Source organism: Myripristis murdjan, chromosome 22, assembly GCF_902150065.1.
Source record: "Myripristis murdjan chromosome 22, fMyrMur1.1, whole genome shotgun sequence".
NCBI lineage: Eukaryota > Metazoa > Chordata > Actinopteri > Holocentriformes > Holocentridae > Myripristis > Myripristis murdjan.
In genome coordinates, this window is record NC_044001.1 from 24,989,541 (window position 1) to 25,016,710 (window position 27,170).

Here is a 27,170-nt window from a genome sequence, read left to right on the forward strand (position 1 = left end):
TTTTTATACATTTTTGGGGTAAATTGGGATAAAGGTGAATATCCTTCACGAGTGACTTGAAAAAGCTGTCTAGCTCCTTCACGTCCAGTCCCATATTGATTTCCTGATTTATTTTGATTTGACACAACAAGAGGGGAGCCTGCACCTTTTGGGGGTAATTTTGTAGTAATTTTATGGTAATTTTCTTGTAATTTAATTTACAATATATATAATGCTTTGAAGGGAATCAAGTTGAACAGGGTTGAATGTGTTTCCATCAGCTGTGTCAGCTTTTCTACACACAGAATTGAGCTTCATCATACCAAAGTCTTTTAAAATGGATGAGCATTGCACATGTTGGTTTTGCTCTTTGGTGTTGGCTGATGTTAATACTAACTTCTGGTCTACATGCTGTTTCAGTGCTTTCCACCCTGGCAGGGATAAAACACAGAGTGTTGTTTGTACCTCAGGTTTTTTCAGAATGTGGATCGAGTACATGTGGTTCTTCATGGGGTAGATGACAATGAGGACGTCGCCGAACTCAGTGGGGATGATTCCTCGACGGTAGTCTCGGGAATGTTCTGACCAGACGATGTGGACCTCGTCGTTACCCAGGTGTCTTAGCTGCAGGAGGGGAGGAGAGGTGAAGGCAGAGGAAGACAGAATGGGGTTAAAGAAAAGGAGGAGGAGGGAAAAAAAACAGGACAGTAATTAAAACTAGAATCAAATGAGAAGAAACTTTTCTCTCTTGCAGCAACAACAACACACTGAGTTAATTTCCATGCACACACACACAAACACACACAGCCTCATACAGTCAGCTCGACAGGCTGTATCCATCATAAACCCAAGGCTTTTGATTTTGTGTGTGTGTATGTGCTATAGGTAGCCCTGGGGTGATGGAGTGAGTGTGTGAAGATGGGGAGAGGCTGACAAGACGGAGTGAAGCTCTCAAAAGATGGAGTACGGGCTAGAAGATAGATGGGATCATGTCTGACGCAGTGTGTGTGTGTGTGTGTGTGTGTGTGTGTGTGTTTGTATGTGTGTTGGATCACATTTACTCAGTGGGCTGCAGTCAGGGCCGGCGACAGCTCTGTCATTAACCTTGATGTCTGACAAAAGACTGCCCTCGCCGGCCCCCTCCTCCCTGAACAGACGTCTCTGTACTCGTGAGGTGTGTCACACACACCTTCAAACAGACGCCGTCACAGGCCTTGGCCCCAAGACAAACACATCAAAGATATTTCCACAGAAATGTGTGTTTAACTGGAATCAGTGGGGAAATCTCTACTGCCTTTTCTTTCTTTTTTTTTTTTTTTTTTTTAATACAATGTGGTTTACTGTAGGTGACCAAGTGTGTGAATTTGTTTCCCAAAGGCCTTTTCACCACAAAAACCCAACAACTGCAAAAATCACACATTCCTGAATGTATTGACTGCCTGTACTGATGAATTTCTGTGATACTCTGCAGACACACACACACACACACACACACACACACACACACACACACACCCCTACACTCTACACTAGGGATATAGAATCACAATACAGGATTTTATTGTGGATTGCCATGAAAAACACTCAAAAACTTGATTGTGGTGAATTTTTCCATGAGCATGATAATGGTTAATATCCTCACGAGTGACTTGAAAAAGCTGTCTAGCTGCTTCACGTCCAGTCCCATATTGATTTCCTGATTTATTTTGATTTGACACAACAAGAGGGGAGCCCGCACCTTTCCAGTCGTTCTAAAATCCGCAGCCTGCCACCATGGCTGAAGGCTCCGCTTGCCCATATTTGTTTCTTGACAAAATATAAAGTGATTCCAGAATGTTTTAGTGCAATTGCAGGGATTTTTTAGTATATTTTGATGATTATATTGTGAAGTGCAATTCTTTTGGCCAGGACAACTGTGACATGAAATTTTCATATCGTTCCATGTCTACTCCTCAGATCCTGCTTAACTCAGATAACAAATGTCTTTTGCAAGTGTACTGAGCAAAGAATGATTTGGAAAGCCATGGTAAATCAGAAATTTTTGAAGACACAACATCATGCATTAATGAAATACATGACAATAAATACAGTGACACAAAACAGTAACAACGACTGAAACCAGTAAATATAATGATGAACAACATGAACGCTTAAAATCATTTAAATACAATTACAGGAATGATGATACATGATCATAGATTGAAACTGTCCCTAGGATACCAAATGACTGTTTTGAGACAAAGACTGAATTAAAGACTGTTGTAGGTGTACTTTTTGAAAGTGACTTGATGCACTTACTGGTATTAGTTGAATTAACGTGACTAAATGATTTATGTCTAATATATTTTGGACTAGTGATCTATACAATATAATGGACAAAAATGTGTTAATCAAGCTGTACTTTAGATTTTTAAAATTTGGGTGTTACTGAAGTGTTGTGACGCTGGATGCCATCGATAAAGATAAAAAACTGATGAGGATATTAAGAGTGAACGCTGCTGTTGTCAATAAGCATTTGAAGAGATAATTATGAGCATCATGTTGCCAATGAGTTTGAGCACTTACAGGTGAGGCCTTATGAGCTGCTGCATTCGGCTGACTTATAACATTTTTATTTTAGAAAAGATTTCAACGTTTCTAAGCGCAGCGGCTACAACGACTGTTTCTTGGTGTAATGTGCCTTTAATCCTTTTAATCGTGTTTCCAGCAGATGAGGTATGACTGGGAGAGAGACGGAAAACTGGAAAATATCCCTGCTATGGACTTAACTCACACTGCAGAGTTTGTGTGTGTGTGCGTGTGTGTGCGCGCGCGTGTGTGTGTGTGTGTGTGTGTGTGAAAGAGTGTGTGCGCTTAGCAGGCAGACAGATGATAAATGCCTGCCAGTATGGATATGTGTATGTATATCGGTTTAGCATCTGTGTACGCACATCTGTCAACCTGTGTGTGTGTGTGTGTGTGTGTGTATGCACATTTGTAAGCTAGTGTGTGCTTATGATGATGTGTGTGTGTGTGTGTGTGTGTGTGTCTACGTTCATGCAAATTTATAGTTGTGTGGATATTTGAGCAGATTTGTGTGGATAATGTCCTTTGTGTCGGTGTGTTTTTCTGTCAAGGTAAACAGGTTTATGGTGCGTGTGTGTGTGAGTGTGTGTACATGTGTGTGACTATGTGTGTTTAATAGGGCCATCAGCTGATCAGGGAGACGGATGGTGTCGGGCCAGGCGCTGATAATCCAATCAGGGGCCTGCAGCGATGTGATAGGCCAAGAAGCAGGAAGTGTGATCTGATTAGAGGGACATTATGGCCATGTGCAGAGCGACCAGCGCCTGGGGGGTGACAGGTGAGCGCACACAGACACACACACACACACCTGATTGCTCCTATGAATTATAGGGAAGCAAGGATGTTCTGTAGAAACACACATTAACAGGTCGGTGTGTGTGTGTGTGTGTGTGTGTGTTGATCTGTACTTGCTTGTAATGTTGTAATGTCATTCTAAGAGAAAGATAGGAGCTAGACAGCGAAAGGGAAGGAGGTGGGAAGCAGGGAAGATAGAAAGGAGAGGAAAATTGTTTTTCCTTTCTCCACACTTCTTATTACATCCCCTCACCCACACACACCCACACACATCCACACACACACAATAACAGGAGCAAAATTAAAGCAGCAGCAATTAGTGTGGTTATTAAAGCCAATTACTCTCCTTTTCTTTAACGGATTCATGCAGACACAGTAAAATACACGCACACCTAGAGACACACTGACTCCAGCTCTCTAAATGTCTTGAAATGTTTTCCATGCCAATGAAGCATTCATCCCCCAAAATGAGGCTTAACACACACACACACACACACACAAACAAAAGATGCCGTCTGAGTGAAGAGCATGCCCTCCTCCTTGGCCCTTTTCATAGAGTTGTGAGGTTGAGCACAGAGAGCAGGGCCTCTGCTCTTTCTCTCTTTCTCTCTCTTGCTCATGTGCGTGCGCCCGCGCACACACACACACACACACACACACACACACACACACACACACACACACACACACACAAGAATGCAAACAAATTTACAAAGGTGCACACAAACGGGCGCTGCTACCATTTCTTAGAAACAATTAACCATTTCCTGGTGTTTCAGTTCGAGTGGGACGGGTGTGTGTGTGTGTGTGTGTCTTCTTAGAAGGTTAATGAGAGAGAAAGACATAAGACACACACACTGATGAATAAACACAGTATGGCAGTGCCAGGCTATAGTACCTAAAGAAGCTGAACCAAGTCAGAAAATACATTTCCATTATTTTTGTAGCAAAATTTCTGCATCCACAAAAAAAAAAAAAAAAAAAAAAGTTTGATACTCAGAGAGTTTTTTCCCCTCTGCTGCCTCTGACAGGTTTTTCTGATTCCAAACATGACAATTCACAGGCAAAGCCCTGCTGGTTGGAGTGTTACCTTCTTGGTGAGGTTGTGGTCCTGGTCGTGGGGCATGCGGGTGGACACGTGGTAGATGACCTCGGTGGTGGAGGTGGCGTAGTAGGGCGTGGTTTGGCCTGTACTTCGATTCCTCTGAAGGCCTCCCATGAAGCCACAGTGAGTGGTGAGGTCCACCTAAGACGGACACACACACACACACACAAAAACAAAAACAAGAAAATTTTAAACACACAGGATAGATGAATTACTGAAAACCTACCGAGTTTCTAATTATTGCCATGAATCCTGCAAAGAAAAGTCATGGAATCAGGCTTGATTCACTTTCACTTGGATACGGTAACCAGCGAAGTCAAAGTTAAAATAAGTAAACATGTTGCCCCCTTGCAATGATGCATGTACACTGCATTTTGGAAATCTTGCTCCATGGGCAGACAATGGACATGTGGGTTTCTAAGGCTGGCACCTCCCAGAGTCCAGGAAAAATCCACTAATTTGTTCGAGTGTATTAAAGAGGGAACAACATGAACACCTTGGTTGTTTTAGTAAGTGTGCTCGCTATTGAGTTACTACTTAGCAGAACCAACTTTGCTTTGCCAACGGCGACATGTCAATGGATATCAGTAGAGCACATATGAATTTAAAGATTTACTCCTATTCATCACCGTGCAAGAGCTGAATTCATCTTAGACTGTGAAAAGGTTTCTAAAATTCACAGATTTTTAGATCTGCACAAAGCAAACACAATGTGCCTTTGCAAATGCTCTTGTGGCACTGCACTGAGCGGGTCAGTGCTTCTGCTGAAAACGCCAACATCAGTCAAACCTAAAACTGTGGATTTATTTTTTTAAATTTAAATTTAGAGGTTGAGGGAAAGTCTCTTTAACCACTGGGGCTCTCTACCATACAATTATATTTTGGGGAAACTAAGAGCTGAGTGCCAAAAGCTTGTCATCCAATGTGACAAATGTCCAGAGAAGAGAAACACTGAAATTCAAATCTCAAAATAATCATAGGAGTATTTAGATCTAGACACTTTCTTACCTCCCATCCCAGTCCAGAGACAAAATCTTCATAAGCCTGGCTGCCCGCTGTGTTGGTTAATATGGAGTGTTTGTCCTCTTGGCCTTCAGCCACATAAAATACTGCAATCTTATGAGTCTCACGGCTAGAGGAGAGAGGAAAACAGATAGGACATGTGAAATGAGAAAGCTGAACATTTTTTTCTGAAAGCCTATCCCTTGCCTACTACTGAGTTCTTTCAATGTTACAAACATAAAAAAATTACAATAGTAGAATGGACATTGAACTTTTTTTTTTAATGGTTATTTGATTAGTTCAAAAGAAAATGGCGATTGTTGTTAGTTGTTACGGTGACATAAGGTGGTTATAAAGTGTGTCACACTCAATGGTTTGAGAACTTTTCCGCCTACTCTCGACACTCAGCTGTCATTTTCCTTTTGTCTCTCTCTTGTTGATGCTCATGTAGACTGATCCTCACTTATAAGTCTTACCACTAATTTTGGTTGTGAGAAACCACATCATTTAAATGGGAGAAACACCGAAATTTACTCAGCTCTCTATGGTCTCTTTCTGGAGTTCAACAATCCAATAGTCCATTATAAATGTCTTTTTTGAAAATGGGAAACTCACAGAAAAGTCAATTACATCTGGAGACTGTCCATCTATAAACTGTTGTGTTTACTAACACGTTTTTATCTAGTGTGACAAGCTGCTTCGAGTTCCTTCCCCTGATGCAAGGCTGCTGCTTTCACTGATCTTTCAAGGAGCCTGACCTTAAATAGCCTGTCTTATAAACCTCTGACCTGCAATAGCATATGATTCATGAAGTAAAAAGAGGAAACCATGAAGAAACCACCCTGAATCCTCTAAGGGGGGAAACCAAGGAGGAGAGCTTCCATTTTTGTGAGATGAAAATATAAATTACAAGTTCAGATTTTTTCTTGCCCATAATTAACAAAACAAAAAAGCATTCTTTTAGGTAAATGTCACAGAAATTTTGCCTCTCCATGCTTCATACTACTCCGCTGCTCATTTTGGTTGTTGGTGCAAAACCCCACCTCAGTGAGCCCGCGACTTGACGTGATACTGGAGTTAGACCTCTGCAACAGTCACAGTTCTTTCCAAAAGCAGCGGTTCAAATAAAAATGCCAGCCGCTATGGCCATCCTGGTATGTTCACTTGAATGAGAATGTCCGTCTGAATCCCGTTCCATTTCTATGGTTACAACCCTTGAAAAGTGGTTGAAAAGATGGAATAGAGGAAGAGGGAAGGATGGATACAAGAGGGATGGAGAAGGGAAGGTAACATTTTCTCACCACTGCCTCGAGTCCAGGTTCTTCAGCTCCCTCAGTAGCTTCTCATTCTTCCTCAACAGATGAAAGTTACTTCTGTAATACACACACACACACACACACACACACACACACACACACACACACAGGTTAAGAATCATTATCCAAAGTTATGGCTAAATCACCCTCGCTTCTCTCCAGCATTCTCAGGCTACTACAGGCGTCCCACATAATTGGTGGGCTGCCTGTTGTTGTCACAAGTTCCAGGAAAAAACAACCAATCTGTGTGAGCTAATAAGACAGGACGCAGGGCTGACAGGTCCTCTGGGAAGAAAAGGCAAACAAGCTCAAAAATTAACAAACAAATCCAGGAATACTTTATTTATAGCCAAGCAGAGAGAGGTAATGGTCAAGATTTGAAGTTGTAGCCTGTTTGAATGTGATGTTGGAAAACCAGCTTGGGATTTTTGATTCTTTAATACATAAGGACCTCATTCAGCAATAGTTTTTCACAAGTGGGGGTTACTGAAAGCTAAAATGTGGTATCTCTATCTTAGATAGAGATGGTCATGTTATACTCCACTTAAAAAGCTGTAACGTGGCATTTTTTGATCAGAAAATTACAAATTACTTTGTAGATCATCCTTTAAGACATGATTGATTCATGAATCAACTCGCATACTTTTTCTTCCTTCAACTTTCCAACTTGCAGTGTACAACAAGGAAAACATGCTTACTACTGTCCATATGGTAGCCAATAAACTCCTTATAATAAGGACATGAACTCATGAATTACGAAACAACAAGGGCTGCTTCACAAACAAAATGTGCTTACTGATCTTATTCCTTACTAGGCTCTCAGAACTTTTAGGCACATCAAATAAGATTCTTTAATGTCCCTTGGTACTAAATGAGTGTTACAATCTGCAGGGGTTGGAAGGGTTTTTGATCATTACTAACATCTTGATAACTTCGCCAGATGCTCAGATTTCTGACTTTCAAAACCTCACTTTCTGACTGGCACTGTGTTCAGCAACAACACCCTATTACATTTCAACTGCTTCATGATAGAGGATGGTTCTCGAGCCAAAAAAGAAGCAAATGACAAAGCATCGCATATTTCCTCTTCACCAGACGTTTCTTTTGAATTTCTGTTCTATTAGCCTGCTCAATGTCCCTACAATTCCTTCGCTGTCAGTGGAAGCCAATAAAGTCATAACTTCAGTGATTGTGTAAGGAGCAAGCTAGCCTATATCCCTTTAGAAAGCAAGTCACTCAAGGCAAAAATCACTTGAAATGGAGGTCTGCCACTTAATGAAAATCAACTTCAGGGTCCAGAACATGAATAACTGTCCTGTTAGAAAACATTTTATTTGAGAAGCGGCAGAGAGAAAGAGCTGCAAAAAAAAAAAAAAATTCTACAGAAGAATATGGCAGGTTTAGAAATCGCAAGCTTCCTGCAATTACTGGATGCTTACACTGTGAGGGCTACACCGCACAATAAATAATTGCGTCTCACCACATGCAACACGTTCAAGACACTTTCTTTACAGTTATTTGAAACTGGTTTCAGCTGGTCTCTGCCCCCTCTAAGCTACGTGCCTTTCTGGACGTGGTATATTTTGGGCTGTACATTTCAACTGTACCTACGTCTTGTTCAACATGAACATGAAAAAGACGCACAATGCTCCCTATGCACTTACTTTCTGTTACGATTAGTGTTATTTCAATATGGCCTTATAAAAATGCTTTACATGTAGGGCTGTGCAATACGGACCAAATGTCCTATCCCGATATAAGTCAGTTCATATCATAGTGATATCCACTCAGTGGAAACCTTATAAGCTCCACCTGTACAATCTAATGTGGTTCAGTGCAACAGCTCTGCCATAAACTCTACCTTTTAACAAAGTTTATAATGTTCAGTTTGTGTTGACATTATGGAGAATGTGTCAACTGAATTCTATGTTTATTATTGAAGTTGTAGTTTGCAGAGGTCTTGTACTAGACTACAGAGGTGTTTCTATTTTTTTGTCCTCCCTATTTATATGCATGAGGGGGACAGAATATTAGAAACCCCTCAATAAAATGCATTCCATGAGCTCAATGCCAAACATAGAACTGAATGAACACCTCTATTACTGTGACAAAAAGAAAACCTGAGCATTATAGGCAGCAGAAAAGGGAAGTTTATGTCAGAATATTTGTATTGGATTGTACAGGTGGACCTCATAAAGTCGAGTGTGTATCACAATACAATACAAAATAACCACAAGTGTCATGAATACTTTTGGATAATTCTGTGATCTAAATACAAGTGAGAGGCACTTTTTCTTATATCCCTTAATTTGGAAGTGACAATGAACTTGCTTCCATTAGGCTCACATCTTTTGGCTCTCCATACACTGCCTTTCATAATTCGTCTGTAAGTGGCGGAGGAGGTTTGTTATGTTGGAATCTGACCTGGGAACTGGTCTGTGCTGTACTCCACAAAGTACCGTTTTCTGTTCACATCAGTGTTCTTATAGCCAAACCCTGTCCAAGCAACAAGAGCACCCCACTTCTTAGGGTACAAGTTCCTCATCTTGTCTTGGTTGGGCTGAGTCGTGCTCTGTATCAGGGTGTTGCGGGGAGTTTCGTTCTCTGCCACACTACTATGTACCATGTTTTTTTGTTTTTCAAGCCAATGTGTAGTAATAATGCATTCAAGACAACTACGAGCTCCAACGCAGTGATGTAAAATACTGCCCTAAGCGGCTTTTGTGACAACAGCGACAGAAATGACAGAGGAAAATCTCCAATGACATTCTTCTCTCGTTCCACGACATACATCCTCATATCAAACAGCCCTACTTACATGTAAAATAATAATGTTACACTAACAGCAGTTTAATCATCTGGTTGGAAAAAGTCTAGCCACTACTGAGACCAAAACAACAGAACATGCCAGAAAAGCCCAGTCACCAGGCACTGAGCCGCAGCTTGAGAAGCTCTGAGTCTCCAGCAGTGAAGATGATAATGGAGGGAGGGAGGGAGGGAGAGAGAGAGAGAGAGGGAGAGAGGGAGAGAGGGGGATTGAGAGGGAGAGGGAGAGAGTGAGAGAGAGGGAGAGAGAGAGAGAGAAATTTACTCTTTATTAAACTGATACTTGGTAATGGCCTCATTCGCTGCTCTCAAAGACTCCCATTTACACCCTTATAGGGAGAAGCATAAAAGGACACACACACATGCACACACACACACACACACACACAGAGGCTGACTGTCAGTGTCTTAGTGTAAGTAATGCTGCAGATGAATACCTGGAAAGACCGAGGAGACAATAACAGCTGATTAGACAATCTCTCTTTCTCTTCCTCTTCTCTCTCTGTCCTCTTCCCCCATTTCCCAACTCCACTCATTTTCAGCTTTTTCCCCTGTTTTTTCTTCTTCTCTTTTCCACCCGGCACCATTTCTTTGTTTTTTTCCCCTTCCATCTGTCTATTTGTAAATCCCTCGCTCTTTCTCCCATCTTCTTGTTTACCATCCCTCTGTCCATCTCTCTCTTTTTCCCAGAATCTTTTCTTAAACTACTCTCTTTTATTCTGACTCCAAATGGGGGAGTTTTGATCAATAGAGTACTATACTCATTATCACACGCTCTCTCTCTCTCTGTCTCTCTCTCTCTCTCTCACACACACACACACACACACACACACGCACGCACGCAGAGTGTGTTAAGAAGTCTTTTGTGCTGGCTGAATGCAGGCGGTGTAATTCCATGGAGGGCAGTTTTCTATAAAGCATAAAGAGCGATGAGTGTCCATTAGCTGGCCAGACACATTTAAAGGGATACCTTGACATTTTGTATTTTAGCCCAGACTCATTGAGAGCATGAAACACTGTGCTGTGTAAATGGAAAAACATGGTGTCTAATTAACACTAAGTACTTCTGAAATTTGCAATTTTAGCCTTATTCACCTACCTCGGGTGCTTTGTACATTATAGGGGGAAAAACACCTTTCCATACGTGCCCTACAGCTACCTGCAAAACAGCTAGTGAATGAGAAAAGTTAGATGCAACAACGGGTCGGGCTAAGCACAAGCTAATGTGTTAGTGTGCAGCTCCTGTGGTAGCACCCATCAGATGATGACATGCATGGCTGTTTCAAAATATCCCACCCATGTAAAAGTAAAAATTAGTGAAATTACTAAAAATTAATTAATAATTAAAATTTTAATCAGGAAAAAAGTTCTTGTATCTGTCGTAAAAAACAGTCTGTCCCCAATACTGTGGAGCTGGCAAATACTGTAGGAGTCACACGACTGTGTAACACCAAATCCTACAAATTTGTAAATTCTATCATGTTACTTTTGCATCAACTAACCAGCTGGTTTGCAAGGCTAGTAAACTAGCAAGATAATAACCTCAAAAACAAACCATTAATATTGTAGGTGAACGGACAGCTTCTGGCAGTTGTTTTGGGTGCTTGTAACCTAACAATTGTGCAGCTGCTGACTTTAATTAATTACCAAGTACCAAGAAAGTGTTTTGAATTTAAGGGAGGGATAAATGTATTTTCACCTCATTTTTCACTGCACGTGTGTGTGTGCGTGTGTGTGTGCGTGTGTATGTGTGTGTAGTTATGGTCTTACCTCTTCTCCCAGGAGTTGAGTCCTAGTATGTTGATCAACAGTCTGCTGTAGTAGAAGGCAGACTGCGGCGTCTGGGTCTCTGGCTCAGTTTGCTGCACTGCCCTCATGTTCAGCTCCTCACCTTTCTGAAATATTCCACACAGTGGACGTTCACATTTAAAGCCAACTTTCTATAACTGTCAAACCGATGTCTGCCCTTTGTTACAAAAAAGAAAACACGATTTCAGCATATAAATATACATATATTGTGACACAAGTCAGCTGAGTGTCTTGACTATGCTTGGACAGGTTACACAGCAAGAGCATTGCCACTGTGGCTACAGAAAATGTGAAGTGAACAAGGTATTGGGATGTAGCTTAGCTCTTCACTGACAGTACAGGCCCCATGTTATGTAATAGTGCTTTCCCAATGGGTCTCCGACTGAGAATGGTTTTAATGCTCCACCCTGCTCTGCATCATTTAGCAACATTCCATCCAGCTGATAAAAACACACCCAAGTCATGTTTCATGTTATGCGACATTTCAAAAGTTCTCTTAAAATTAGCTTGACAGTTTGATTCAAACAAGTGTTACAGCTAAGTGTACACCAAACTGCACAGTGGCTGGTATTATAGTTACATGGCACTGACAGTTCAGTAAGCCCTTCAGGCAGAACGTATTCAGTCTACATGATCTGGATGAGACGTACGTGGAAGACGAACTCTCGCTCAGCGGCGCTCTGCTTCAGGATGGCATTGATCACATCGTTCTCCTGTTTCTCCGAAACGCAGGCTGGGGGAGGGGCTGGGATGTTGAGTGGCATGCCTGGTGGACCAATCAGAGTGTAAGCTGTTAGAGACCTCAACCTCGTCAGGGTTTTATAGAAGACACCACAAAGTAAAAGATACGATTAGAGTTAGGAACATCCTGAGCTGAAATCAACGACTGATGATTTATAGACTTGATTTACTGGAGCTGGCGGGATGATCCCTGATTAAATTCTGATCCATTTAGTTTTTATGTCAAGAGATCCCTAGATTGTCTGCTTGATGTTAAGCATAAAGGTTAGAGCAGTATATCAGTTTTATTAACAATCTTGTTCTTCAATGTTGTGCATGTTTGATTACAGTGGATCCGCTTCCCTAATTGTTTTTATTGTTTTTATCAGATGTTTGACGAGAGACATTCCAGTTCGGTATGGGAGGATTTTACTCTTCAGTTTCTGGTGTCTGTCATTAAAACCAGCTGCCTTAATGTCCAAACCCCACTGGGGACGCTCTCAGTGGACAGGTTTAGTGTCCTGTTATCATCTAAATGTATTTTCAGAAGCTTTTCCATTTAGACAAGTCTGGAGTGACAAGATCAGCCACTCATACTGATACCGACCTCCTAAAATATTTGTAGTTTGAAGAATATGCGGAATGTACATGAATATTTGCATGTTTTTATATAAGGTAACTGCCTGCTATGATTAGCACTGTGTGTGTGTGTGTGTGTGTGTGTGTGTGTGTGCATACACACCTGCCCTCTGCAGACACTCAGGACTCGAGTATCCCAGGTACTGCAGCATCTCGTCCAGCGCATCGTCACCTTCCCTCAGCGAATCCCATGCCGGCACCGCCTCCCGACACACACGCTTGGCCAATGGCGGCGCGAGGAGCTGCTCCAAACCCGTCTCTCCCTGCCCGCCATCCACTCCGACCTCCTTCCCATCTGCCTCGTCGTCTTCTTCTTCTCTGCTGTCTGCTCTTCCTACTCTCTCTCCCTTCTCTTCCTCGCTGACTTTCCTCTCTTCCTCGTCCTCCTCCCCCTCTTCCTGCATCTCCTCCCTGTCGCCCTCCGTCCCGCTTCGGCCCTCCTCCACCTCCCTCTCCTCCTCCTCCCCTATCTTCGATCCCCTGTTTTTCGGCAGACCTCCCGGTGGGGTTTGTAAGTGAAGATTTGGCGTGTGTGGGGGCTGTGCATGTCCGTGCGTGTGTGTGGGGCTGTGTGGGGGACACAGAGGGGGCCCGTAGAGGACGGCAGAGTCCCAGGAGTGTTTTCCGGCCACGTCTCGTATGATGATGCGGACACAAGTGGGAGCCGAGGACAACCCGGCCGTCATACCGCCTCCCGGTACACCGGACTCTGACCGGATCTGAGGGAGAGTGAAAGAGAGAAAATACAAAGGTAATAAATACACAGTCTACACAAAATATCAAGGACGCCCTCCTGATTCAATTGTCTCAATAAATCAAAATCCTTTAGCTCATCTGCCTCTCTTTATCAACATCTCCTTTGTCAGTGCTATAAATGTAATAAGTGAAATCAATAAGGGATGATGGCTTTTACAAGGGCTGACCTAATCAGTGCACTTCATGGAAAGGATTAGTGTCCTAACACACTTCAGTTTACCTGCAGCACTGAGAGCAGCGTGGAGCCGTTCAAAACCAGGAACTGAAGATTTGGTGAGTGGAAAAGCTCCGGTCCGAGGTCTGCACTCTCACAGTACGGGTTGTCCTGGTTCTCACACACCTAGAAATCACACACTCATTAAGTTATGTTGTTATGAAGGTATATCCATGTACTTTCACTGGCTTTAAAAATGTAGCATCAAATCAGCACATTTATTTGGGATTTTGGGTCTGAAATCTCTTCACCATCTCTCTTTATTTAGATCGAGTGGGAATTCCAGAAATTCACAGGAGGAAATAAAATGCCAACCAAACACCCAAAGACGTAATAAAAAGAACTGGTGAGAAGACTTAATAGCAAGACAGGTAAAGCTAGAGCAATCAGAATAATATATTGAAAATGAAAATGCTATGAACGCTGTGTAATGTATGTTATGAAATCATTTTGTGCGTGTGACAATTTAGCCAAAGTGAGTAAAGATGTGTGCAAACCAAGCTTTTCCAATTTTGGACCAAAGACCATGGACCGTTTTGGGTCCATAGATGTAAATTTCTCATATTTCCACTCCACTTTGACAGGGAACATATGGACGTTTGTGTAGATTTTTGACCAAAATACTATGAAATAAACGAGTAAACATATAAATCAATTTTGTAGCATAAGAAAATGTATTAAATACCCTGTTCCTCCCACACACACACACACACACACTCACAGTACCTGGCTAGTTAGAGTAGCTGGGCCTCCAGACATGGGATAATGTCCTAGATGGTTGACTAGGTGGGTGATCACTGTTCTGGCTGCGATGGAGACCAGGCCCTGCTGGATACGACTACGCACTGGGAAGAGAAAAGAGAAAACACAGTTAGGGGGAGCATCTGCTTGGACAAGGCTAAGCACTGGAAACTACTGTGTGCAAAAATACAGGAGGGACAGATAAACTGAACATCAAAATTCTGCACATCCTTTCAAAGTTGCAGATTGTTTTTCACTTGTTTCTAACTATAGACGGAGGAATCTCTGTATGTCTTTCAATCTTCTCTGCGACCCTTCATCTGACTGAGTTCAAACATGATGTGTGTGTTATTTTATATGCAAGTTTGAATTTATTTACTATTTGTATTTAGGTGAGATAACCTATAACTCTGTATGGAGTTTTTTTTTTTTTTTTTTTTTTTGATCTCACCTGCACAATCTGTTTTTTTTTTTTTTTTTTTTTGTAATTTTATGCTTTCATTGTTGTTTTAATACCATGCAAATAAAGAAAGAAAGAAAGACAGACAGAAAGATTGCTGAGGACCAAAAGAAGTGCAGTGTCACCTGTACACATGTGCACGTGCGCGCGCGCACACACACACACACACACACACACACACACACACACACACACACACACACACACACACACACACACACACACTGTCTGTCTTTTGATTTTCTCTGCAACTGCTCATCCGATCAACTTCACACTTGGTGGATTTACTTCTGAGGACCCAGGGACGTACACTGTTTGTTGTTTGGATGAGTGGTTCTCCACAAAGCTGCAAGAAGCAATACCAGGGGCCAAGCAACCAGCCTGTTTCAAACAGTGCACTAATTTAGATATAATAAGCAAACACTAACTATGACAGTCTAGTAAAAATGGAAAACTTCTGAAAAACAGACACTTGTAAAGGGTGTATAGACTTGATATCCTATGCAGACAATCAGGCTCAAATGTACGTGAATCTCCTGCCCCTTCAACACATTATGAGTTGAATATGTTTTTTTCTGAAGTGCTTTTGATCTGGCATCTGCACAGAACTTTGTTAAATTGAAAAGAAATGCTAATAATGCACTGTAACACATTGAAATCACATCAGAGGAGAGCAGCCAAGACTACAAGTAAGCGTGAACACCCTAATTTCAGTCTGGGCTAAACAGTGTGATTGGCAAATAGCAGCTAAGCATCACGTGTCACTCAGACTTGACAATTAGGTTGCAGGTTGCAAGAAAACTTCAGGAATTACCTTGGAAAGTAGGGAGAGGGAAACACACATAAACACTGAGGCTACAGTGTGTGTACATTGCTTGCCCCATGCTGAGAAGAAGCCAATGCCATCACACACTGTGCTGCCAGCAGATCCTGACTAATCAACATCATTACACACACACACACACACACACACACACACACACACACACGCACACACACAGACACGAACACGCACAGTGACAGACAGACACACACACACACACACACACACACACACACTCATTGACAGGGCTGTGTGCAGACTACAGATATGTATTGACCAGACATTCTCAACAACTAGCTAAACCTCAGGAGATCTCAGGAGGAGAGGAGGAAGAAAAGGAAAGAGAAAAGAGAAGTGTAGCAAAGAAGAAGATGGACAGAAAAGAAACAAGAAAAGAAAAACAGAAGAGTAGAAAAAGGAGAGAGCAGAAAAGATGCACAAAAGATGCATCTTTGCTGATGCAAAAGAAAAAAAAAGATTAGAAAACTGACAAAAAACAAAATGTAAAATGAGAGTACAGTGGCAACGTGAGAGAGGACAGAAGAAACAAATAGAAAAGAAAAGGGAAGCGAGGAAATGGCAAGAAAAAAAAAATCAGACACAAAAAGACAAGAGTGGCAAAGACAACAAAAAATAAAATAAAACAGCAGAATGGCAAAGACTAAAGAAAAGAAGAAAAAAGAGGAGAGGAAGAAAACAGAAAACAAGAAGAGAGGGAAGGGCAGAGAAGAAGAGAACATGGTGTGTCGGGGTGCTCCAGTCATTAGGCTAGTCAATATGTCCTGGTGGACCTCGACAGGGGGCAATACACACTCTCACACGGACGCACACACACACACACACACACACACACACACACACACACACACACACACACACACACACACACACACACACACACACACACACCACAAACTTGTCTCTATCTTCAGTAGTGGGCAACATTCTTCCTGATTGGTTCTGGGTTACAGTTTTATCTGATGTCTTTTTTTATAAGTGTGTATGTGTGTGTGTGTGTGTGTGTGTAGTCCACCTGCATGCACTGGCTTGGCCTGCTTTTCATTTCCATCATGATGCATGTGTGTGTGCATATGTTACTTCCATCTCTAAATGTAATGACATCAGCAGCTACGGTGCATATTAGCGTCTCATTTCTGTACATTTGTTCTCCCAACAGCTCCTTAAGCACATCTGAACATGCAAATGTATCTGTCAGTCTTTATTTATATGCTGGGACATTTTGTTGAGATGGTGTCATTGCTTGTATTTGTTCAATACTCTGTCTTTGACTAGGGCTGGTTAAAATAAATAAATTAAAAAAAAAAAAAAAAAAAAAAAAAAAAATATATATATATATATATATATTCTCTCTCTCTCTGGATAGATATAGAGATATAGATATAGACAGATATTCTGATATGATTGATGATTTTAGAAGGAATGAAATTTTTTTAATGTATTTGCTGAAAAAATATTAAAAGAACGATGGTGTGATTTTTGAGAATCTAAGGGCATCTCTGTAGCACCACAATAGTGTTTTTATAATGCTATTTGGTTGCACATTTCACTTTTATCCAAAAATTGCAGCTCCTGCAATTTGGGTATTTTTCCCTCATCCCTTTAGAGATTTAAAAAAAAGACTTCAGTGAAACATGTTTGAAGTAATTGTGATGGTCCCAAACTGGAACAGCAGAGATCCACAGATTTGCGTGTTGAACTCTCACACAGCACAAAGCATGAGGCGCCGTACCTTCAGTGACGGGCTGGAGCTTGCTGGAGCGCTCCGAGTCCGGGCTGTGCAGCGGCTCTGGTTCTCTGAGGCTCTCCAGGGGCAGGAACGGGTCATAGTCTGGACTGGACAGGTCCGACAGCTGCAGGGGGAAATATTTGGGACTGCTGAAGGACTGGGCTCCGTACACACAGCCGTGCAGCACCTGAAACAGAGACAGAGAAAAGAATAAACAAAGAGATGCAAATTTTCATCAACCTGAAGTTTAACTACAAATATTTTTTTTAAACTTCTTTATCTGACATAACACTTCTGCCTCATGCAGTAAAGTCATGTTTACTGTGTAATATTTTCATGGCGGGGACACTAGTGCAGCTTGAAGAGAGAAGTGGGAAGCAGAATCATCATTTGTCCATATAATTAATACCGATGAGTGTTATCGCTACCTTGTAAATGCAGCTGAGCAGGGTTTTGGTGGGCTGGTCTCTCTCTGGGGGGCTGCGGGTCTGAACAGGCTGCAGCAGAGTCTTCGGAGGCAGAGCCATCACCCAGTCCAACAGACACAACAGAAGGGACACGACCAGCTACCACGCACATACACAAACACACACAAATACACACAGTTTTTAAGACTTTTTATGACAAAAATCAGTGAGTGTGAGACAGAGAGAAACAAGTTGAGTGTGTGCGTTACCCTTTTATCAAGTTCATGAGGAGAGGATTCAGTAGAAGGCAGCAGGTACGTGATGGTGGCGATCAAAATCTATGACGAGAGAGACAAAAATCAGGAAAGACTACAACAGAAAAACGAAAACAAATTATTCAACAAACTTAACAATGCACCTTTAAAATCCCGTTTAATGCTACTTTAAATAAAACTCATTTTGTAATTTTAACAACTGTAGATTTGTAAAAATACAGTTTTTTAGTTTTTTTTTTTTTTTTTTTTTTTTTATCGAAGTGGAGCTATCCAATCAGAACACAACCTTATTTTTATTCCTCCCGCCCCCATGTGATTGACTCTTGGGCTGCACCTGTTATCCTTCACTCGGCTCGTCAAACAGGAGTGAACAGCAGTAACGAACTAATAATACTAAATAAGAAAATGCATGTAGCATCCCTTTCAAGTTTTTTTCCCTGCAGATCCTGCAAACACTCTGATGGTGACCAAACAAATACATAACAAGTCAGGTGTTGAGAGGTGGTCTTTCCAGTAACTTGCGCCTCACCTCTACGATCTTCTTGGGAGTGTCGGGGGGGAATTTCTGTAGATGGTCCACGTAACTGATCAGAAGGTGGAGGATGTCCGATGCCACCAGTGCTACATTCTTGTTGGGGTACTAGACAAAGAAACACACAATTAAATATTCATGTTAAATTCATAGTTTGTGTGGGTAAATTCATAATAACATCAATGACATATATTTGGGAGTCATATTAAAGAAAATTGGTATTTTTTTTAAAGATTATTTTTTGGGCATTTCTGCTTTATTAGACAGTCACCATGGAAAGAGACAGGAAAGACAGGGCAGAGAGGGGGTGACATGACGTTAATAAAGCTTTTGCTTCATTTAGATGTAAAAGAGCATTCCAGCATGAACAACACCAGGACCCTGGCTCTGTAAGAACTAAATGGAACTGAACCTTCATTAATGTTATTAGTAACAACTGTGTTTACCTGCTATTTCATGTCAAAACGGCTGCTGCTGATAAAAAGGTCTATATTAGAACCTAATATTCTCAGCCTTATTTGTGTAGCCTACATTAATTTTTGTATACTATTTCCATCTGTGATGCTGTGTTCAGATGGAATGAGGTAGACAGCAGATGGCAAACCGGATGTCATTATTGTGGATGAGAGCAGGACGGTAAAATTAGACGAGACCAGCAGATTATGCTGGCAACGGTAAGACGGCACTATCTTCCAAACTTAAAATACTTCAACTTATTTTTTTTTTTTTTGCTATACTCCATAATGGAATTTACAGCTGCTTGTTACGTGACACATGACAAAACAGAAAACACAGCGGATAAGGACAATGAGAAGCTGATAATCCAGGTGCAAGAATTATATGACCCAAAATTATATGACCAGCGTCAGACATCCGGTGGAGATAAAAACACCTTAGTCTGCAATGGCAGGCTCTATTAATACAGTCATTTTCCCACTTTTATTTTTTACCACTATTACTGAATATAATTATATAAAACAGAGACAAAACAATTTTGCATAATATATTTTATTTTTGCTCTGCAGACAATACATCACCAAAGCAACCCATTATCCTGTGGTGATTTTTGCCAACTTGCCGTTCCGATGTGCAGCCTGTGTTTCCTGCGCTGTATTGCCAAATGCAGTTTACTGTCTCCCTGACTCCATCTGAACGCAGCGTGAGTATGATACAATGATGTGAATAGCTTCAAGTCAACATTTGCGTGTCTGCACAGAGGACACATCTCTGCATATGTTACCTTTATCTGGAATTTTCTAATCATGTGAACAACTTGAAATTTACACACTTGTTTCTAGCCTGTCAAGAAGCTTTATCCTCATTTATTTATCTGTGGTATCTTCAATATCCTCTCTTGATGTAGTTGTATTTTCCTCAGTATTTTGCCTTCGTTTTATTCATATTTATATCGTCTCTGTTGCCGTGATGACCCAAATTCACAAAGAAAAACACAACACAGAAATAAAATGTACAGCTTTGATTTCTCTTTTTAGGTTTAACAGCCAAAACAATGTTTTGCTGTGATACAGTAATTACAGCGGTGTGTGTTGTGTCTGTGCTGAGCGGCAATAGGATGAGTGCAGCAGCTGTGATAAAAAATAAAAATGCCTGTGGAGGAAAGGAAGGAGGGAAAAGGAGGACAAGAAGAAGAGGCGACTCTATAGAAATATTACAATCCCTCGAGCTTTGTGTGTGTGTGTGTGTGTGTGTGTGTGTGTGTGTGTGTGTGTGTGTATGCGTGTCACAGAGCCCATGGCTGCGGCTGCTGGCTGCTGGTATGACGGCAAGAGATTCCAAAGTGGACAAGATACTGTGTGTGTGTGTATGTGTGAGAGTGTGAAAGAGAGACCGCCTGCAGCATTCCCCCCCGGATTAGTCTCCTATCTGAAGGAGGACCAAACATATTGACAGTCCAGGGTCCGCTCCCAGGAGTAAGTGAATGCAAGTGTGTGTGCAGCTGTAGTGTCTTAGCAGGCCATTGGCTGCCGATACACAAGCTAGGGATTCCAAGGTGGACAAGGTGCGTGTGTGTGCATGTGTGCGTCCAGAGCCACTTGGCTACAGATAAGACAGTAAATGTTGGACTGTTGTTATTCTGGTCCACAGACCTCCCAGTCTAGTGGCCTGAAACACACACAACTCTGGAGCAAAAAACACTGGGGCAATTTCACCAACAGCAACAATCATCCCTTGCAGGATTTTTTCTGTCACACTTTGGCTGGTTACAGCCCATGTTAGCCAAATTCAACTTCCGAACCACCAGCGTACAATTATTATCTGTTCTAAAAAGTACATTGGCAGCTAAAAGATATCATTTTGGCAGGTGAATTTCTCCATTCCTGTAAAAGGCACCACTGTTGTTCTCCAATTACAACTGCAACAATCACATTTTCTAACTGTGTGATTGGTCCATCAGTGATTTTTCTCCCTCTGTCAATCAGTTGATTGAAATGATGCACTTTACCCAGACTTCCCACTAACAGCCGCACATCAATAAACAGCAGAGAGGAACAGTAACTGTTAGCTTGTTAGCAGCTGCTGATTTTGTGCTGTTCCAGGATCTAAATCCACTATTTTGCTCAGGGTTAATTTACCAATCTGGTGTCCTATCAGAAGAGGCAAGGTGGAAGTTTTTAGTGAGCTCCAAAGTGATGTTGGCAAGGAAAACATTAGTTAACATACTGCGCTAGCAAAACAGCACTTTCTGGTTGGATGCAAAACTGAATTTCATTGCACTTGTATTATGTGCAGTGACAGAAAAGTTGAATCTAATCTAATCTGATCTAATGTTGCACAGCAAGCATAAACATCAGTGTTCAGGTCCAACACCGTTTAACAAATGGTTCTTACACCTGCAAGTTATTTACAAGCAATGTTGGATGATAATACTTCGCAATAATGTGACTGCTTTTGTAACAAATTACAATTTCAAATTTAACAATGACATCACAATTACGCCTCTGTAACTGTGATTATATCCCCTCAGCCCTCTCTTTTCAGTCCTTTCATTTTTCTTCATAATCCTAATTTAATATAAGCAGACCCCATAAAATACATACATTGCTACAAAGCAAAACAAAATATGGTAGATAAGGATTATACGCTTACTGTAATTAATCAAACCATAACTTTTTCCCCCACAGAGACTGGGACACTTAAGTACATGTATTTTCTTGATTTCTTTCTACAGTATGATAATTAAGAAACAGGGTTGAATAATCTAGAAGAGGCATTTACCCAACAGATAAATACAGCAGGTATAAAGGCAAGTATTAAGTTCAAGTGTTCGACTTTTCAGTGTCAGGGTAACTGGTGCAGCAGAACTACTTTTGACCTAAACGAAAAAGGTGGACAAATGGAATTAGATGTAATGACTTTTCAGGCCTAATATTTAGAAAATAGCATTTAAAGACATTTTGAGACTTTTTAAGGACCTGCAGACACCCTGTAAAGTCATCATCTAAAAAACTGTCCAGAGTGGCAGTGACCATTACTGACAAAGTCTCTAACGTACTGATGCTTGGCAGATGGCAACGTCAGACCCTGGGCAGAACGTAATTAGTAATGCTTAACACCTGTTAACATAATGGAGGTGTGACTGACCTTCAGAGTGACACAGATGACGTTGAGAGCATCTTTAATCTGCGGGTGTCGAGTCCCATGAACCAACTCTTCACACAGCCAGATACCCAGACTGCACAGAGCCACACACCTGTACACACACACACAGAGAGAGAAGGTGACACATTCACTCAGACAGATACATATAAATATGTGTTAGACACACAAACTTACATGCAACCAACACACCCAGGTATGTTAGCATGGGCGGAAACACACAAATATGGACCCTTGAATTTTATTTGATTTGCAAGAATAGAGATACTAATTTGTGATACACACTTTCGTCTTCAAAGTTTTATTTTTCTGGGTGATGTTAGTTAGCAAGTTTGAGTTCTTTTCACAGATTTCTCATGGGAAGTCTTCATTTTAGACAACACCAGTCTTGCTCTTGCAATGTGCTTTGGATCATCGTCCAGTTGCTAGATAAACTCCCTACCAAGTTTGAGCTTGAGGGCAGAAATGTGTTTGTCCACAGCTTTGTAATGTGCATCATTCATCTTGCCACTGATCTAGACAAGATTGCCAGTCCCTGCTGCTGGAAAGCATCCCCATAACATGATGCTGCCACTGCCACTTACAATTTACTTTCATCAGACAGACCACCAGACTGTCTGCCACATACATGTGCTATCTATTTAGGTAACGTTTTGTAAACTGTAAACTCTTAGGACATGGATTTTTTTTCAACTAGGGCTTCTTCTTTACTGCTAGTATTTGACAAAGAAAGCAAAAGAGACTGTTGAGCCATGTACATTACCATCCATCACAGTAGACTTTTGAAGCTTGTTCAGTGTCAACTGCACTGAGCTTTGAGGGATGTCTTATCATTCTGTACCATTTCTCAGATTTGTGCCTCTCTTTAATCATATTTCTGACGTGTCTGAATGGCTCTTTCATTTTCATTATGAGAGATGCCTGATGCTTCACCAAAGTATGGAGACTTTTGTGGAAGGCTTGGACAAAAGGCATCATCCCGTCATCCTCAAAAAGAGCAGAGAGCTGTTTTGTACCAAAGGAAACTCAATCTTCTGAGATTAAGCCAGTTCCGACCTATTCCTCTCCTGAGCGTCAAAGGCAAAATATTCTTCTCTGCCCTGGCCAAAACATGACTACATACATGGTGAAGGACAAGAGCATTGATACATCAGTCCAGAAGCATGGCATCCAAGGCTTCGCTGTGTGTTTTAAACACATGGGTGTCACAGATGGCCAAGGTGTATGGATCAATGCCTCACAACCTCATTAAGCAAGTTCCAGCTGAAAGTCCAGGGAGAGGTTATACCATCAATTGAGGAAAACCCAATAAAATGTCTAGGGCAGTGGTATGATGCCTCTCACACCAATCGAAGCAACATATCCAGGTTAGAGGAACAGGCAGGTGAATGGCTGAAAAAGATAGAAGCATCAGTCTTGCCAGTAAAATTCAAAGTCTGGCTTCTCCGTCATGGTCTGCTACCAAGACTTAGGTGGCTACTGACAAATTATGAACTGCCTTTGACATCAGTGGAAGGAGCTGAGAGGCGAGTGAACAAACATCTTCGCAGATAGCACGTAATTCCACCAAATTTTACGTCAGTAGGGCTATACATCTGCTCTGGCCTTTGAGAGGAAGGCCACCAAGTACCAGGACCTAGTCCAATAATGCAGGGACAACGGGTGGCGGGCCTGGCTCTTTCCAGTTGAGGTTGGCTACAGGGCGTTCCCGGCACAGTCTGTGTGGAACATGCTCACAGCTCTGGGAATAGCAGGAAGGAAGAAGGTGATTTCTATGTGCAGTTTGGCGGAGGTAGTAGAAAGAGCCTCTTGTTGTCTCTGGAACTGGTGGGAGGAATTGAGCTGGAAGCCAAGAGAATAGATGGGCAGTGACTGGCCATCATCTACTGGCCCACCAACTGGACCTTGTAGTTCAGGGTTGAATCTTGATGTAGCTAATAGTGAGTGTTTTTTTTTTTTTTTTTTTTTTTTTTTTTGCGACACTTGGATTAAGATGTAACTCTCCTGGTTGAGTCATCAGTACAAAAAATAAAAAACTGTGCTGAAATAACGCAACAAAGTGTGTGACATTTCAGGTCAGGTCATTTCACTGTACCTGTGCAGTCTGAGCTAGAAAATATTTTAGTTTCTTAATTTAATAATTTCATGTTTTAATGTAAAGTAAACAGCATGAGAGGACTTTTGAATATTTATTTTGTTTTGAATTGTACTCAATTCCACTTTGATCTATTGCAAATGTCGATTCTGCAGAAACAGAATATGAAAAATGTGGTGGAGGTGAAATAGATTTTTTAATGCACAATACTTATGCACACTTGATCCATTATTAGATATGTAAATACTCACAAAGACGCAGAGCAGTACAGAGCATGTACAAGTTGAAATGAAATTAACAAATGACAGGGATGGGAAATGGTGCTGATATGCATATGTACACGTAAACACACACAGGGCCTACCTTGCAGGAGCTGAGGGTTCGTCTCTGGCAGAGGTCAGGATGTGTTTAATGATGTGCTCCTGAAAAACAAAGTGAAAAACAAATTTGTTCCCCATCATTTTTCCATAATTTCTCTTGTAGGTCCCGAAATGAAAAAGCAGAAAAGTTTAACTGTTCCTCCAACGTACGTACATTTGGTGTGCCAAATTTTCAAATCTCTTCAGATGAAGAAAAAACTATCCAAGTCACAGATAATTGTATTATGAGATGTTCTATGTACTCTACAAAAACACATACAGCACTTGGTATGCACACACACACACACACACACACACACACACACACACACACCTGTCTAGTCCCTGTGGTCAGGGTTAATGACCGCTTAGTGATTCAAAACAAGATTGTGTCTTGCAAGAAAGCACTGTGCAGGCCGGAGACACCACTACGCATGGCATTAGCTGTTTACACATCAATAACAACAATAACAACATTACTCCCATTACTCTGCACCGTTAGCAGAATGACTGATGAGACATTAACCTGCAAGTTCGGCTCCTAGATCCCCTGCTGAGAGCAGAGATGTGTGCTACACGGTGTGGCAGGAGATCAGTTGCACACTATGAGGATGAAGTTGTGTGAAACTGTCAGACCGTACTTTTTGGAGTATAACAGTTTGAGAGCATGCTGATGCTTTTTGGCAGCTAGGAATTTTAAGTGTGGTTACCTAGATACTTTAATACCTACTGTATGTTGACATTAAACAGTGATCAGTCAGATGCTGTTTGGCTCTCACTTTGCCTCTCAGTTAAAGGAACAGCTCATGCAAAATACCAAAAAAAAAGCTTTTTCCACTTACTTGTAGTGCTAAATCTGTCTAGCTATGCTTTCTGTGTGATTCGGCAAGGTTATCTGCAGTTGTCTTCTAACACAATTGGGCTGAACAGATATTGTTTTGTGGATCTCAAACCGTAAAAAACTTACATGTGAAAAACTCAACAGCAACATCTCTCCAAAAACAGTGACATGGATACCAAAATAATGCACATTGGTGACAAAAAATTATGTCAGTAAACTGCATCTACCCGTCTCAAATGCTGCACTTTGGGCGCCATCAAGCCCCACTCTATTGGGATGGAGGGAGATGGGAAGGATTATGGCATACTGGAAACCTCCCCAAATCGCATAGAAACTATCTGGATTGACAGACTGCACAAAAAGCTAAGTAAGAATATACATTTTTTTTGTGTATTTTGGGTGAACTATTCTTTTAAGCAAGGGACTTCCACCAGGGTTTCAGTAAGCACAGAATTCATCAGTCATGGTCACTGTGGCGCACCAACAAGTAAGAAAATGTAGGAAAACAATAATTCATAAAACAAAACTTGGCTTGAAGCCTATAAAGATAATACAGAAAAGGAGAGACCGACTTTGCCCGCTAATTTTCCGCAGCAGCACCAAACTATTTCTATCATTTACCTTGACGTCGGTGAATTTGGTGAGAACCACATCAGCCATGGTGGGATGGAGGGCCGGCAGTTCTTCATACAAGTTAGGGAAACACACCAGAGATCCCAGTAAGATTTGGGCCTCCACTCTGGGAGCCTGACCAGACAGAGGGAATGAGGCAGGGAGAGGAACAGCAAAGTCGAAGAAAAAACAGAGAAGAGTGGAAAGGGAAAGAAATCTTAAGTTGTGTCTGCACTTCAAACACATCATTTGTTTCAAAAATTGATCAAACTCATGCCAGTGCCAGCATGTGTTGCATGTACGTGTTATTCCACATCTGCACTGAATTAGCGCGTGTGTGTGGGCATTACATTAAGTGACGAGCAGGCGGTGACTCTGGCAGCAGCAAGAATGAAGTCCAGGATCAACATGGTGGCTCCAGGCAGTCCGATACTGAAGAACCTGGGGCTGCAGTGCTTGATGATGGTGTTCACTATGTCCTGTGAGAAACACACACGTTGAGATCACGCAGCAATGCTTAAGACTTTTTCCAGTGTTGGTTACAATAAAATGAATGAACATCATAACTTGAAGAAGAAAAAACAAAAAACATGAAAATGCAAGCATATGTAAGTCTGTGTGGTTGGGCTGACTTCTCACTGAAGCAACAGAGCAAAAACAAACCACAATGTTTTAAGACTTTCAGACTTGAAAAACAAAATATTTAACAGGACATTTTAAGGCCTGACAGAACTAGATAAATTTTGATAATTGGATGATTTCAGAGTTATTTTCTGACACTCTTATTTCATTTTTATGCATATAAATATGGCAGCTGACATGGCCTGTACATACAGTATGTAAAGGGAATGCTTTAATACAAACAGGACTGTCAGTATGATTCAAAAGTGTGTTACTTAAATACAAAATTTATGCTGTGAGTTGCCATTCCTTG

The 27,170-nt window shown here is 41.4% G+C and overlaps 1 protein-coding gene across 5 annotated transcripts in view; it reads right to left on the reverse strand.

Moving 5' to 3' along the window:
* Positions 1-27,170, reverse strand: part of ralgapa1 (Ral GTPase activating protein catalytic subunit alpha 1) — a 91,240-nt gene that overhangs the window by 31,277 nt on the left and 32,793 nt on the right. For all 5 annotated transcript variants that reach the window (XM_030044409.1, XM_030044407.1, XM_030044405.1 and 2 more), the window contains 17 exons: positions 26,587-26,715; positions 26,246-26,371; positions 24,788-24,846; positions 22,315-22,423; positions 18,709-18,819; positions 18,174-18,242; positions 17,926-18,063; positions 17,501-17,684; positions 14,453-14,571; positions 13,733-13,852; positions 12,860-13,475; positions 12,048-12,163; positions 11,359-11,483; positions 6,748-6,819; positions 5,453-5,576; positions 4,430-4,585; positions 445-603 (listed from right to left, as the gene is read on the reverse strand). In XM_030044409.1, coding sequence (XP_029900269.1) covers positions 445-603; positions 4,430-4,585; positions 5,453-5,576; positions 6,748-6,819; positions 11,359-11,483; positions 12,048-12,163; positions 12,860-13,475; positions 13,733-13,852; positions 14,453-14,571; positions 17,501-17,684; positions 17,926-18,063; positions 18,174-18,242; positions 18,709-18,819; positions 22,315-22,423; positions 24,788-24,846; positions 26,246-26,371; positions 26,587-26,715 — 2,532 coding nt within the window. The remainder of the gene's footprint in view (positions 1-444; positions 604-4,429; positions 4,586-5,452; positions 5,577-6,747; positions 6,820-11,358; positions 11,484-12,047; positions 12,164-12,859; positions 13,476-13,732; positions 13,853-14,452; positions 14,572-17,500; positions 17,685-17,925; positions 18,064-18,173; positions 18,243-18,708; positions 18,820-22,314; positions 22,424-24,787; positions 24,847-26,245; positions 26,372-26,586; positions 26,716-27,170) is intronic.